This window comes from Mesoplodon densirostris, chromosome 12 (genome assembly GCF_025265405.1).
Source record: "Mesoplodon densirostris isolate mMesDen1 chromosome 12, mMesDen1 primary haplotype, whole genome shotgun sequence".
Classification (NCBI taxonomy): Eukaryota; Metazoa; Chordata; class Mammalia; order Artiodactyla; family Ziphiidae; genus Mesoplodon; species Mesoplodon densirostris.
The window spans coordinates 59,677,733-59,694,024 of record NC_082672.1 but is presented as its reverse complement, the minus strand read 5'-3'; the positions used below and the strand labels follow the sequence as shown (position 1 = coordinate 59,694,024).

Sequence of the window (16,292 nt, the reverse complement as noted above, 5' to 3'; positions counted from 1 at the left end):
AGTTGAAGAATTAGTATATCAATGTAAAAAATAATCTTAACAGATAAAAAGTAAGATTCTTTCTCCAACCAACTCTGAAAATTTTGTACATACCAAAAGAAATACTGGTCAGGTCATAAGGCTTATAATTAATAAGGCATCTTTACATGGAAGTGTGAAAAATTAACTTTATTCTTGCATAAATATCATGATACTTTATTATTCAAAGTGCTCCTTTCAAAATAAGTTAAAATATTTCCATATTACTCTTTTATTAAACATCTAGTTATTGACTAAAGCATAATATCACTGATTAACATAAGACAAAAATAATATGAGCCACTCACATATTCTTGAAGGAAAGTGCTTACAATATTTTGTGAAAACATTTGTTTAAATCACTGATTTAATGATTTAATGGACAGTTCCATATTTTTCTTTAAAATCCACAAATGTTTTAAGATATTCCCACCATTATAAAAATTAAACAAAACCAACCCCAAAACAAAACCCTACAAAAGCACATTAATTTTATTATAAGACATATATGAAGTCACTGAGTAAAGCTCTTTTTTATAAACACTTTTGGAAAGCTCACATTGAGTTCTAGCACAGCTCTATTATCAATCTGTGAACAGAAGGACACATCAAGTAAGGAAAGATCTTTACAAGATTCCAGGAGTTTTCTTAAAGATGCTGGACTTACCATTCTTGTTCCTGTTTTAAAAAAAAACAAACAAAATATTATATAACATTTATATAATATCCTGATAAAAGTCCCTTTTTATTATTTAAAATACACTTAAAATAGACTTTTACAAATTAAAAACATTCCTTAAAACAAGACTTCATATTGAAATAGTCCTGTTAAAAAAAATAAAATTTCCCAGCCAAATTGGTATCTAGGACCTGAATTTTGTCAATCTCTACCCATTCTATCTTCATTCCTACCTCCTACCCTTTCCAATCAGCTTTTCCGGACTTTCCTACTTCTGTTCACCCCAGTTCAAAACTGTTTGTACATCTCATTTTCCTGAACCCATGGGTCAAATCAGACAGCAATACTTAATGATTCAACCTCTAATTCCATGCAGTGCAATTACTGAGCGACTACCCTGTAGAAACTTCTGTTTCAGGCACTGGAGATACAAAGATAAGTAAGACACATGTCTGCCTTAAGGAACTCATTGACTAGAGTTGAAAGCAAATAACTACAACACAATTTGATAAGTTTTACAGTAAGTGGTAGGTATAAAATGTCATTACTGAAAGACAAATGATGGATGATGAGTACTATTTAGCCCATGTTAAATCTGAAGTGATTATGAGATATTCAGATGGGTTATAAATCATATAAATTATGCAAAGCACCTGATGCATGCATGGCAGGCACTCAATAAGTACCAAATATCACTAGGCTCTAAGATGTCATCTGTTGTAACTATAGCTTTTCTAAGGAGAAAAAAAATCATCACAATCGTATTACATATATATACCTGGGATGGGGATTAAATGTTCTGAAACACTAGTCTATGCCTTTTTCTCTGAGAAATCCTTTCTTTGCCCCTCCCCGCCATGAGAAGGGAGAAGTAACTATATTTCTACCAGAAGCTGTAACTATAGTGCTACCCTGGCTGCGACTGGCCCCATGATAAACCAATGCAGATTCTCCTGGGAATTTAGAATTGGCATTCAGTAAGGCTTCCAGTGCCCATTTGATCTCTTGAACTAAGGACATGGAAAACTGGGTCAGGGCTGCTATATTTAGCCATGTGTACCCAGAGGAACAGAGATGGCCAGCATGACAAGAAAAGAACAAAGCAAAACCAAAGGGAGAAGCAGACACAAACACCTCTGTAAGTGTACAGCGGCAGAGGGTGTGGGTTAGGGACAGGGGCCTGAGTATGCAGGATAGGAGAAGGAATGAAAAAGAGAAAAAGCTTCCTCGCCTTTTGATGGTTTTCCAGTCTCTCCTGAGGTCTGACCATACCCAGCTTCTACCCATGGGATCTGAGACGGACACCTGTATCTTCATAATAATCGTCTTTTTCGTATGCTTAAGTTATCTTGAGGAGGTTTCTGTTATATAAGATCAGAGAACCTCACCTAAGCCATTTGGCTCTGTGGAGCTTTTCACCTAGGGCTGTGACTTTTTTCTATCTGCCAGTCTTGGTCATTAGAATCTGAGTTTCCTGATAAATTAGGAGTTCCTAAAGCCTAAGAGAATGCCAGGGAAGGAAGTCAGAGATTGAACATTTAACTGGGCTAGGGTCACATGTCCTATGTTTCCAGGGTACTTTGTGCTGTTGTTTTGTTATCCACTTAGGACACAATTCTGTTTTCAGTCAGCTTGCTCCTTCAGGGCACTGAATATCTCCAGTGTTTAAAATAATGCCAAACACAGTATATGCTCAATAAGTGTGTAATGAATGGAAAACGGAAGGAATGGTGGTTAACTGCCTAATGCCATCACCCTGGTGTAGACCCTTGTGAGGTGGATTATTAAAGCTAATCTCTTTGATTTTGATTTCTTCCTTCTCCAATTCACCTACTACTCATTTCCAGATAAGTATTCCTAAAACACAGCTCTAAATATATCACTCATATCCCTAAGTAAAACCCAGTAAAACCTCTTCCTTGTTTAATTTTGTGCATACTCCTCATCCTGGTGTTCAAAACTCTCCAGGATACCCTCCATTATACCAACATTCTGGATCAAATTAGACTGCCTATTCTCTAAAGATATTCTGTACTTTTAACACCTTTGCTTTTACTTCATGCTATTCATTCTGCCTAAAATGCCCTACTCCCCCAAATTCCTGCTCACTTTTTAAGGATACCTTTCAAATATCTATTAGCCTTTTAAATTAGGCTTTTCCTTATTTCTCTGATCATATATATACTCTCTTTTCTTTGAGCCCCATCAAAGTGGACTTGCTTCTGGCTTTCATTACAGTTATTTATATGCTTGTTTTATTCCTTCTTGCTAGGTTTTCAACTCCTGAAGACAGGGACTGTGTCTTATTCAGCTTTGTACTGATCAATAAGTACGTTTAGTATGACAAAGATATGCCACTTAACATTCATATGTGCTATCACAAAATGACAAATAATGAATATCGGCATGGTTTAACTAAGAATCCTTTTTTTTTAAAAAAAAATAAGGATTCTAACACTAAACGACGAAAGGAAACCAAAAAACAACAATAAAAGTAAAGAAAATATAGCACAGTGGTTAGAAGCATAGACTCTGGTTCAAGTCCAGATTCCTTACTAGTTATGAGCCCTGGGCAAATCACTTAACCTATTTCCACCCGTTTCCTTCTCTGTGGCTAATAATAATATCTACCTCATAAGGTTGTTGTGATGATTAAATCAGTTAATATATGCTCAGAGCAGTATAAAGAACATAGTCATGTTGTTGTTAACAATATTAATTACTGACTACTAGTGATATTACTTTTTACTGTGCTCTTTATATTTGAAATAAGATGTTCCAATACATTCGCATGACAGTCATCTTGCATTGGTAATTAGATTTGACATAATAAATAATGATACTGCCTTGCTCTTATGCTCATGAAAGTCACAAATGTCTTCAAAAAGAAGTCTTTATACTTCGTACCTGCTTTTCTTTTATGTCTCTGTCAAGTAATTCATACATTTATAGACCAAACTTAGGCCACCTGACAACTGAAGCCACTGTTCATCACAACTGTGCTTTTGTTTTGGGATCAGTGTTACCGACTTCTTTGGTAGCATCTCTTTCAGATACTGGCTGCTCTCCATCTCTAGTGTATGTTTTTTGGGGTTTATTTGAGGGTCTTTTGGAGAGAGAATTGTAAACTAGATTTTAAACAACAATGGCACCATCCTCTGAAGTGAAGCCTGACGCAATTAGTGATCATTTTAAAAGGCCCTTGACTGCCTTTCCTCATTGTCCCTGTGAATTCATGACTTTTTCTTGAATGTTTCAAAATAATTACCTTATTAAAAAAAGTCTAGGCTAATTCAAGGGGGAAGGTAGATAGGCAGGCAAAGAAACAAGCAAGGTAAGTGGTGTGGTGTTTTGAAAAGACAGTACTGACTGTGGAGACAAAACCCTTGGACGTGAACCCTTGCTCTGCCACATATTAACTGCTGGCTCCAGTGTCCTCATCTATGAAAAGACAATGATACCCAGCTTCCTGAGCGATGAAGATTAAGGAGAATATAACACAGATGAAGTATCTAGCTTAAAGTGTACATATAATAGGCAAGAATTTCTCCCTAAGGTTTTTTTTTTCAGTCAACTGTTTTTATTGATTTTTAAAATTTTATTTATTTTTTTTGAAGTACAGTTGACTTACAATATTGTGTTAGTTTCAGGTGTACAGCACAGTGATTCAGTAATTTTTGCAGATTATATTCCATTATAGGTTATTATAAGATACTTGATATAATTCCAGTGTATATATCCTTGTTGCTTAACTATTTTTTTTTTTTTTTTTTTTTTGCTGTACACGGGCCTCTCACTGTTGTGGCCTCTCCCGTTGCAGAGCACAGGCTCTGGACGCGCAGGCTCAGCGGCCAAGGCTCATGGGCCCAGCCGCTCCGCGGCATGTGGGATCTTCCCGGACCAGGGCACGAACCCGTGTCCCCTGCATCGGCAGGCGGACTCTCAACCACTGCGCCAGCAGGGAAGCCCTGCTTATCTATTTTATATATAGTAGTCTGTATCTGTTAATCCCATATGCCTAATTTTCCCTTCCTAAATTTTTAATCAAGAATTTCTGCCTACAAGGAACTTGAATAAGTAACATGCAACTATATAAGCAACATCTACAAATGTACCATAAGCCTGGACTGTGGAGAGATTTTAACTGAAACTACAAACATAAGTGTTGAAAATCTTCAGGTTTCCCTTTGGTTGAATGTTGAATAAACAGTAAAGGATATAATTAACACTTCAAGGACTAATCTATTAGTATTAATAGATTACTAGCAACACAGTGCAAGTGCTATTTGGGTTCACTACTGTGTGAGCAATTACAACCGTGGCATTGCTAGCACCTCTGGCCAATGTCAGAAGTAACAAAATATCACAGGGTTTCTGGCTGTAAATTGCAAAAAAGACACAAGAAATCCCAGCACTGGGAAGGATTTTCAATAGCTCTGCCTTAGGGTAGAACTATTCCTAAAAACTAGAATCATCAGGGATGGAAATTTCACAATATTCCTTAATCAAGAATTTAACATCAAGAAGCCATATGTGTGTGTGTGTCTTGAATTCATTAAACAAACAGATTAATTTCTTATCTGTCAATAATAATAGAGAGCACAGCTCACACAAATTCTCACTCTTCTTACCAGACCAAGAATTATGGTTATTTAGAGCTTTCTGACAGGTTCAACTATAAAATTCTGTTACTGCCCTCACTCTTTTACTTAAGTACAGTTATAATTATCAGGACAATTTTATTGTATCCAAGAATTTTTTTCTCCCTATAAAAAGTCTGAGGTTAGTTTTTATGTCAAGGCTTTAAAAGAAATGTATAGATTGTATCCTTACCTAATATGTCCAGTTGGCGTAATCTGGTACAATTACATGCTAGTTCTTCAATGTCTGTGTCGCACACAGACCTGTTAGCTGTTAGAAAGAGTTTCTGCAAGTTTGGAAGCTGGCGTGCCAGTTTGGCAAAGCAGCCGGTGCTGCTCTGCAAAGTAGGGCACCATCCGAGGTCAAGTTCCTCCAGAAGTGGACACCCAGCAGCCAGCTCTGCTATCCCGTTCTCAGTAATGTTCTTACATCTCCACAGATCCAGAGTCCGGAGTTTTTTACACTTGGCTCCTATCATGCTAGCTATCACGTCATAGTCTTCAATCTGGAAATCAAATAATTTCAATCTTTCCCACATTATGCTCAGAAACACAAACTGTTTTGAGCATGTTAAAGCACTCTTAATCATCTCCTGTTGTTTGCTTCTGTGCAAACAGACCCACATTGTCATTAACACAGATCTGCCCACTCATCTCACAGATCTGCCACGGTTTCGTAAAACAGCGAGAGTAATCACTTACTTAAAAATCCATTTAACAGAATTCCAGACAGAGGATGTTAATGAATTAAATCCCAAAGCAGTCTGAAATCCTCAGTCCCTCTTAAAGAATTTGAGGATTATGTATTGTCCTTGTATGCCTCCCATTTTGACCGTGCTGTTGCTACTTTGATATATGTAAGATCTCCCTGATAAAGGTATGCACTTAGCTAGGCTCTAAAATAGTAAGTGAATATGCTGATGGTACTAATAAAGATACTAGTTTTGGGTTAAATGAGGCATTTGGGGACTGAAAATGCAACCTGAAAAATAATTTAGATTGTGATAATTTAGTTGCTGTCAGTTATTGGAGGTGTCCAATGATTTACCTCATGATCGTGGGATAAGCTTCTACTATTCAAGAATTAAACATTTCAGTTCATGGGCTTTGAATGTTTTAATAATGTTTCTTTAAACAGATTCTTTTAGGAGTTTCATTTGATTTTGTTATAATCAGGTATCCGCATTATCATCAGAAGTCAAAAGGAAACAAAACAGCAAACATTTCCAATGATTACTTCCTTTTGTTCATTTGTTTATTCATATTTTCATCTACAATATGCCAGCATCACTCCAGATACTAGGAGTAACAGTGAATCAAAAAAAAAAAAAAAGACTGTGTTCACATTTCTTGGAAAGACATACAAATAAATGAGCAAAATAAATTCAGAGTGATGAGTAAAACAATAAAACAGGGTGACATGAGAGTGATCAGAGTGGCAGAGGTTGAGGGAGGGAGTGGTGGCTGCCGGGATCTCCGGGAATGAGCGTGGCTCATTCAAGGAACAGAAATATGATGGGTACATGGCCCAAGGGGAGTGAGAGAGAGGGCAGGCTGTGAAGCCAGAGAGCTACGCAGGGGCCAGGCCATAAGGCCGTGAAGGACTTTGAATTTTTATTTTAACTATAAGGAGATCAGTGGAGGGTTTGAAACAAATATGATTCACATTAAAACAAAAAGCCCTCAGGACTCTGGAGGATGGTCTAAGGTGGGTATGAATGGAGGAGGAAGCCCAGTGAAGAGGCCTGCACTAGTGCAGAGGAGAGATGCTGGGTCTTGGATTAAGGTGAAGCAGTGCATTGGAGAAGTGGACAGGTTGGGGGCTATATTTTGAGTCAGAACCAAAGAGCTGATAGATTAGATACAGTGGTGATGATTTCTAAGGTTCTTCAGGAACAATCACGCAGAAGACCACGAGAAATCGATTTGGGTAAATACAACTATCTTCTTAAGTGAGTGGACCCAAACAACACAAAACTGTAGCTTTGATCATTAGTGCAGCCAATTAGCTTCTTTAGAAAGGAGCAATTTAAAAATTTTCCAAAACCCATGATTCTGATTGCTGTTATTTTGATAGTCAAAAATAAAATATCAAATGAATCATCCTGGCGTTTGGTCAGCTGACAGGAAAGAAACTGAAATAAACATGGTATTAAAGTATCAACCAAGAGCTGAATGTGTTACTGTCCTGGTGAACCCAGACCTGCTGTGAAGAACAGTACTTCTGTGACAAGTATGAAATGGTTCAATCATCACGTTAGTAGCAGTATCAGCAATATTAGCAGTATTTCTGAAATTCGAATGTCAAGTCCTTAAAACTTCATTTCCTGGCAAATAAATATCAATTGTAACAATACTGGTAACTACATACTTTAATTTAAAAATAGCCTATTTATCTAAAGTAGCATTTCCCATACCATATTACATAATAATAGATGTAACACGAAAAAATGGGTTCATTAGTCAGGTAAAGTTGGAAAACACTGTTTTAAGCAAAGGCAAACTGTTTCTTTATTGTAGGACATACCATTGAAAACTCCAGGGGGAGGACATAGGAGCATCGTTTCCTAATTTAGACCCAGAATTCCTATTCCCCCTTCTTTCCCCCTACAATACACAACTTTTTAACTTGAATATCTTTTAGGACTAATGTTCCATAGGTCAACTTTGGAAAATGCTGACTTCAACTACACCTAATTCCAACTATAAACATACATAATTCCAACTCTAAAGTGTCTGTGATTAGAGAGGCCTGTTTTTCTAGAGAATGCTGCTCTAGGTTATGGGGAGGTAATTAACAGGCAGAATAAGATACCTCTGGCCAAAGTCAAAGCAGGGTCCTTACCAATCTAAAGAAGGCAGGCTAACGATAAGCAAAGTCCAAGTGACAGTAACTGGTTGGTATGTTGTCACAGAAAGTACCATGGAGTGTCACTGAGCCCATCTAGAAGAGCCACTAGAAGGACCCAACAGAAGCCCATGAAATGGCTTAACGTCAAAAGTTGACCAGAAGGGAAACCTAATGCTGAGTTAGTGGGCTCTCAAGATTGGTTCCGAGACCGGGATGGGCCTGAGCCCATACATGGGGTTTAATAAGGCCTAAAAACTTCTCTGATCTTGCAACCATCCTGCTTATCCAGGTCTTCCTAATAAGTGGATACAAAACTGGAATGGTTTAGGATCTCCTGAATCTGCTTTGGGTATGGGGGCACAGGTAAGAAAATAAAGAGGAATGGATCGCTCCACAGTCAGTTATATTGGGAGATGCATTTCCTGTGAGTGTGTATGCATGCACACATGCACCCAGGCTCATACGTGTGCACACACGTGCACACACAGAGTTCTACTGTCCCTTGAGTGTCAGTCTTATTTATTAACCATGTAGTTTAGTTGAAAAACATTTAATTCATCCCATGAACTCTTCCAATGACATATAAATTATAATTTTATATCTGAAAGGACTTGCAAGATTATTTATTCCAACAGTGCCTAGGCTTTTGGATTTCACAGACCAGTAACGTTTCAAAAAAATTAGTTCCAACATAGGTTGGTGTCCATCTTCTCATCTTACTCAGTAAGGACAGTAAAACAAACAAAATAAACCTATCTACTATCATCAGCATTTCCAGAAAATAATCTCTGAACTCAAAAACTAAAATTAGCTTTGTGAAAAACTTACCAGACTTTGGGTATTAGCTTTGTGAAAAACTTACCAGCATTTGGGTATGATTAATATATTATTTTGTAAAGAAGCCCAGAGAGTTAAATAGCTTGTCTGAGACAACATCTGGCTTGAGGCAGAACCACACTCTTTGCACCACACTATACTGCTTTCCTTGTTCTCACAGATAAATAATGTCAATGCTTCAAAGACAAATTCTCCCATTTAAGAAAAATGTTTTAAAGCAGGTTGCACATAGTTATCCATAAATCTGAAAAGCTGTGGGTGGGTGTGGGGAGGGTCAGGATGAAAGTCACCCATGGGAAGAAAAAGAGAAGCAGCAATTGAGAATAAAGAATTTTCAAATACTTACCATGACACAACTACCCAAACTGAGGTGCTGAAGCTCTGAACAGAAGTTCAAAACGCTGAGCAGGGCTGTTTGCTGCCATCAGGAACCACATCAGAGGCAAGTAAGGAAAGGACAAGAAAGTGAAACAAAGAGAAGAGGTCAATTAGACATTAAAGGCTGTCACTGCTTTTCCTGAAATAGAGCTCAAAACCTCGGTTACAAACACCACAAATGCCATTTAATGAGTCCCCAGGTGTTCACACCATTGATTGGCTTGGAGTCAAGGTAATCATTACTCGTCTCCGCGTAGTAAGTCGTCACTCTGTATATGATTTTGCATGCCCTAAAGACACCTATATTCCCTATGACCTCTCAGTGCATTTTCCAAATGTAAGCAATTTGAAAGCCTGGTGAAGACTGAACAAGACAAGTTAAACCATCCCTCCCTCCCTCCAAAAAAAAAAAAAAAAGCACCAAGGGTCGGTGGGTTGGTGACAACTGTAGAACAGCGGCAGCTCTGACATTCACTGATCAGCTGCAGGCGGATGGAACTGCCAATAGCCACCCCAAATCAGGAGTGAGCCGGTGACTTTAATGTCAAAGAACTCTCTTTGTTGACAAGGATCCCAACAACCATCGAGCACCTGTCACTAGCAACATGCTGACTGAAACGTGCACTTTCTAGTCATGTTCCTGCCATTTCAGCCCATCCATCCTGTGCAATGGAAACGGTCTCACCACTAAAGAAACCCAAAGGTGTCTGAGACTGCTACATAATCATGGTTCCTGAAATATCTCTGAACAGTCAAAATTTCACTTGAGGACATGCCTGCCATGAAAAATTTAAAAACGAGCAATGCAAAGCATTCAGATTTCTAATTTTTCCTTTTATAAATTAAAAAAAAAATGCTACACAAACATGTGGCAAACTTTCTAAACATCTGAACTAAATAAATCATATCTAGCAAAATTAAGATGATATTATACAGCCTCTGTTTAATCTATTCCAAGTGTTCAGAAATGAAAAACTTATCAGTTGGGGAGGGATTGAAGAATGTGCCAATGACAACACAAAACATTTATTCAGATTCTTATTGAGAAAATAAAGTAACAAAGTACTTCATTTAAAATAAACTTAGGGCAGAAATAAAATAATAGTAGTTATAATAGGCCCTAGACTGGTACCAAACTTAAGACTAATTGTTTCACTGTTGTGCATTTTTTAAAATTTAAGCAAAAAAAAAAACTTTTATATTGATTTTATGTTTAAGTTTCAACACAACTTATAACATTTATAAGACAATGTCATGTAGGTCTCAGAATGTTGACATCAGAAGAGGTATATGAAGATAAGTTAAGTTTCAGATTCTCCAAAATACTTAGCTATTTTAACTTACTGATGGGAAAACGACATTAGGTTTGTTTTTATTAAAGTACCATATCTTATCACAAGGTTGTTTTATAAGATTTTCCCAGAGCAAGATCCAGAACATAGTAGAGAATTTTTAGAGAGGATCCCATATATTCTTGTGGATAAGAAATTTTAAATTAAAAAAAAATACATATACATATACCTCTTCATGATTCATGGAAATTGTTTGGTCATTTATTTTTAAATTACTTACAATGAAGAACCTCAAATATGCAGACAAGTATAGAGTCCAAGACAATAAACACCCATGTAGTCACAACTCAGATTTATCAAATCTTAACATTTTGCCTTCTTTGCTTATCTACTCTATTTGTGTATCCCTCCATCCATTCACATACTTTCTCAGAAGTGACCTTTATCATGACTCAGGGTTTAAAAACATGCTTGAAAATTACATAACTTTACTATACATTATGATCACTTTTGAATTAATATTCTCATAGTTATGTATCTAGAAAACACCTATGTAAGGGTAGATGCATTCTGGAGGAATTTCAAGTCGTAGAAGAGGAATCCATGGCCTATTATACTTATTCAGGCAAATATTTTACAATAACTTACACAGTCTGCATATTAAATTGAGAATTAAAAATTCATTTAGGGCTTCCCTGGTGGCGCAGTGGTTGGGAGTCCGCCTGCCAATGCAGGAGACACAGGCTTGAGCCCTGGCCCGGGAGGATCCCACATGCCGCGGAGCAGCAGGGCCTGTGCACCACAACTACTGAGCCTGCACGCCACAACTGCTGAGCCTGCATGCCACAACTGCTGAGCCTGCATGCCTGGAGCCCGTGCTCCGCAGCAGGAGAGGCCACTGCAATGAGAAGCCCATGCACTGCAAAGAAGAGTAGCCCCTGCTCGCTGCAACTAAGGAAGGAAGGCCCGAGCGCAGCAACGAAGACCAAACGCAGCCAAAACGAGAAAAACAAATACCGTATGCAGCCAAAAATAAAATCTAAAAAATAAACAAATTTATTTTTAAAAAAATTCATGGGCTTCCCTGGTGGCGCAGTGGTTGAGAGTCCGCCTGCCGATGCAGGGAACATGGGTTCGTGCCCCGGTCTGGGAAGATCTCACATACCACGGAGCGGCTAGGCCCGTGAGCCATGGCTACTGAGTCTGTGCGTCCGGAGCCTGTGCTCCGCAATGGGAGAGGCCACAACAGTGAAAGGCCTGCGTACCGCAAAAAAAAAAAAAAAAAAAAAAAAAAAAATTCATTTAGTAGTAGAATTATCATTTTTCATTCCTACCTTAAAAAAGGAACTAACGCAGAACATAAGAGATTCATATTGAATATCACACATCTTTGATAAATAAGAGATGTGAGATCAAATGCTGAGACCAAGCTATAAGGGGATAAGGATGACCTTGGAAGGGATGCTGTGAGGAATGTAACAAGGAGTCAAATAGAGATAAATAAAAGGGTTGACTGGTAGCACTGAGGTGAGCAAGCACAAGTTAACAGTTTCCTGACTTTCTCCAGCAGAGCTCATGATAAGCCAGAGATGGTGGGAGTACCCAGGTATAGAGCACACATCTATAGATCAGCTTGCAATCTCTCCAAATCCAGTTAACTGATTTCCTCCTGGAATATCTTTAGTATCTTCTTTCTCTATGCTATTAATATTCATAATTAAAGTACTACTATTGATGCTAAAGCAAAAAGGAGAAACTACCTCTTCACTTCCAGACATAAAATGACCTGATTTTAGAGAGACCACAGTCTCAGTGATTTAGAGCAGTTGAGAAAATACTGCTCATGGACCAAATTCAGCCCATTGGTTGTTTTTGTAAATAAAGTTTTATTGGAACATGGCACACCCATTCATTTATGTATTGTTTATAGCTGTTTTCACACTACAACAGCAGGGCTGAATAGTTATGACAGAGACCATATGGCCTGCAAGGCCCAAAATATTTACTATCCAGCCCTTCGCAGAAAGAATTCGCGCACCCCCAACTTAAGAAAACAATTCTACCTTAACGAGTACTTGCATCACTTTTACCCTTGTAGAACACACAAATAGATGGATTAAACCTATATTAAGTATACTACAAAAAAAGGTATTCAGAAATAAAAACTGAACAATTTTATGAACCTCTTACTTAAGACTTAAGATATCTTTTAGCTTCCCAAATTGACAAATTCTGCTGGTTAGACCTGTAAAATTCAATAAAAGCACAAGAGTAGCTCTATAAAATTAAAACACAATTTAAATAGTTAGAGCTTTAATAATGCAATGCAGCAGATTCATTTTCAAATGAGTTTGCAATTTTTAAACAAAGGCCAACCTTATTTAAATCACTGTGGAACTGGAGTCACTAAGAAGTGACTGGCTCCATACTAATTTCTTTTACAGAATTTTCAAAACATACTCTAGGTAAAGCTGGCACCTGGTAGTAGGATTTATGTTCATAAAGAAAGAATCCTTTGGGGACTTCCCTGGTGGTCCAGTGATTAAAAATCCGTCTTGCAATGCAGGGGATGCTTGTTTGATCCCTGGTTGGGGAACTAAGGTCCCACATGCTGCCGAGCAACTGAGCCCGTGCACCACAACTAGAGAGCCTGCGTGCCACAACTACTGAGCCCACACGCCACAACTAGAGAGAAGCCCGCGCATCAAAATGAAGAGACTGAGTGCTGTAACTAAGACCTGACGCAGCCAAAATATAAATAAATAAATATTTTTAAAAAAGAAATAAAGAACCCTTTTATATTCAACCTAAAATTTACCTACTAACCCTGTTCAGCAGCCTCAAAATCCAAAGGATAACTATTAAGTTATAGAGAATTATTAATGCCTCTACTTGTTACAAGGAAATTTATTAAGAGGTAAAAGAAAGCAGGAATTCAAATTTTCATTGACAGCTTTTTAAGAGATGCTACGCATAAAGTTCAAAATCTCCTATGCTCCACATTACTAAAGTGCTAAGCAAAAATACTTATAAAATGATAACTGATACTTATTATACTCACATAAATGGCTTAGATATTCCACATTTATAGCTTAGTAGAGTTATAATTATGCATACCATATACATTTTATAATGAGGCATTACATAAACCACATATGCAATGCTGTGTTCATATTTTGGATTAATACAGGTTTATAATTATTATAACTAATTAATAATTTTTGCAATTAAAAATTTTTGCAGTTAAAAATTGTTGCTTATCTTTAATAAAGAATACAACCCTTACTTGTAACACTCAGTATAGGAAGATAGGATCCCAAGTCTGTATTTCTCTATATGTGGCCCATGCGCCACAAATACTGAAGCCCTCACCCCTAGAGTCCATGCTCCGCAACAAAAGAAGCCACCGCAATAAGCCCGCACAAGGCAACAAAGAGTAGCCCCCTCTCCCCGCAACTAGAGAAAGCCCGCACGCAGCAACGAAGACCCAACACAGCCAAAAATAAATAAATAAATAAATAGATTTATTTAAAAAAAAAAAGACTCTGTGCTCCCAATGCAGGGGGCACAGGTTCCATCCCTGGTCGGGGAACTAGGATCCCGTATGTTGCATGGCACGGCAAAAACAAACAAACAAATAAATAACCAAACCCTGATTCCTAGAAAGCATCTTAAAGAAATAGATAAGTTTATATATCACAGACATGCACCAGCTAAAACAGAGAGACTAGTGACATCACCTGATCACAAGTATACTTTCACTGATGATATATTTCAAACATATCACAGCAATAACTACAAGTAATGAGATAGGATTTTATGAAAGTATGTTCATTAAATGAAAATTTATAAATTTACATAAGAAATACCACCAAAGAAATCCTAAGAACACAATCACTCAATTATTGTAATTGAAGATCCATCTACATATATGTATGAATTTCTCTTTCTCTAATTTAATTTTTTTTTGCCCCAGTGTTCCAATCTCTAAATTTGGGGAAGGGAAATATAGAATAAAAGTTGAAGTATTTTAAGACCTATTTAAAGTACTTGAAACTAACTATATTTAGAATATTTCAATTCAATTACTTTATAGATATTTGCTATAAACCAAATTGTTCTTTTATACAGTTTAAATATACAATACGGTATAGTTTATATACTGATACATAATCACAACTTGAAAATAATATTGCCTTTTATAGGTTAAACCTGAAGATCAGCATTGTGGTGGAAAAGTACGACTTCTGATTGTTCTCTAAAAAGAGAGTGTTCAAGATCATAAATGACATAGATTAATAAAGCTCTTATACATGCCTTTGAGGAAAAAAAAGGAAAGTTCTCTAAACCTAACTGTAGACCTACTCTAGACCACAGTCTCAGAAATTTTAGTATAAGGTTCAAATAATGTGTTAAATTCCAAAAACCCAAATGTGTGAAAGAACAAAACCTAAGACTAAATCACACACATTTGCCTTGCCCTGTAGTCTCCTTTCAGAGCCTATTTTTACCACTGTAGTGGATCTCTCCTATAATAATACAGTTGAATACATCTTTGCTCACAGATGACTAAACTGATCAATTTCCATATCAACCCATGATGGGTGATGGCAGAGATGTGCAGTCAAAAAGTCATGGCAGTTTGCACGCCAGCTGGACTTGACTGTAACCTTATTGCCTATATAAAAGAAAGAATGTTTTGATCAGAGGGGTAAGGGTTGGACCATCAAGGGAGCATAGGAATCTGAAGCACACATTGGTTGACTGACGCTGTTCATCTAAACGATGCTCAGCTGAAGAGGGTGCACTGGTCCAAAGACTTTATCTATTTTCTTCCAAAAGCATATCTTTCCTTCCTGTTAAGAGGATGGTATCAATCTGTTTTGTGTTGATGCCTTTAAGCATTTAAGTCACATAACTAATGCTCACTGTTCTCATTCTGAACTCACCAGACAGGTCTTATAACTGTGATCTGGTTTCCCCTGTGACATGCCAACAGTGAGAGAATGTGTTAATCAGCTATCTCTAATGAATGCGTCCTTACCAGGTAGATTTCTTATACCCGGTATACTGGTTACTGTCATGAATGTGGATGATAATGAATCTGACCCCCAAGAAGCTTCTCAACTGTGACTGAATCATAGCCCATCATGCAGGTCACACACACTCAATCCCACCAAAAGCCTGGCACTTCCCACTGGCACTTCTATAAAGCAATCCAGGATAGAAAAGAAGTATAGACATATTCTTGTCTGGAGACATAAAGACTTTTAAAAGTTTGTTAGTTTTAGAATATAATATAGTAAAAGTTATTAAAATCTTAATTCTTGATTCTGTTTAAGAACAAAGTAATTATTAGTATCTTTTGTTTTATATGTTGTCTAGCTAAACAAATCTGTCTGAAATGGACTGCCTTTTAGGTGACAGTTAATGACAGCCTGCATTAGTCAATTTAGGTGAGCAAAGTAGGTTCTTCCTGCTTCAATTGTTCGATCTTAGTTAATAATCAGCAGTGGCTCTGGTGAGAGGCCACTCCTTTCCTTAAGTCTGTTAAATGCACTTGCTCTACTAAAAGAAAGAGCATCCCTGCTTCTACT

The 16,292-nt window shown here is 37.3% G+C and overlaps 1 protein-coding gene across 3 annotated transcripts in view; it reads right to left on the bottom strand.

Moving 5' to 3' along the window:
- Nucleotides 1-292: 292 nt before the first annotated feature.
- FBXL4 (F-box and leucine rich repeat protein 4) overlaps nucleotides 293-16,292 on the bottom strand; it is a 70,455-nt gene continuing 54,455 nt past the window's right edge. For all 3 annotated transcript variants that reach the window (XM_060115226.1, XM_060115228.1, XM_060115227.1), the window contains exons 7-9: nucleotides 9,372-9,443; nucleotides 5,531-5,843; nucleotides 293-696 (exon numbers count right to left, since the gene is read on the bottom strand). In XM_060115226.1, coding sequence (XP_059971209.1) covers nucleotides 533-696; nucleotides 5,531-5,843; nucleotides 9,372-9,443 — 549 coding nt within the window. In that variant the 3' untranslated portion in view covers nucleotides 293-532. The remainder of the gene's footprint in view (nucleotides 697-5,530; nucleotides 5,844-9,371; nucleotides 9,444-16,292) is intronic.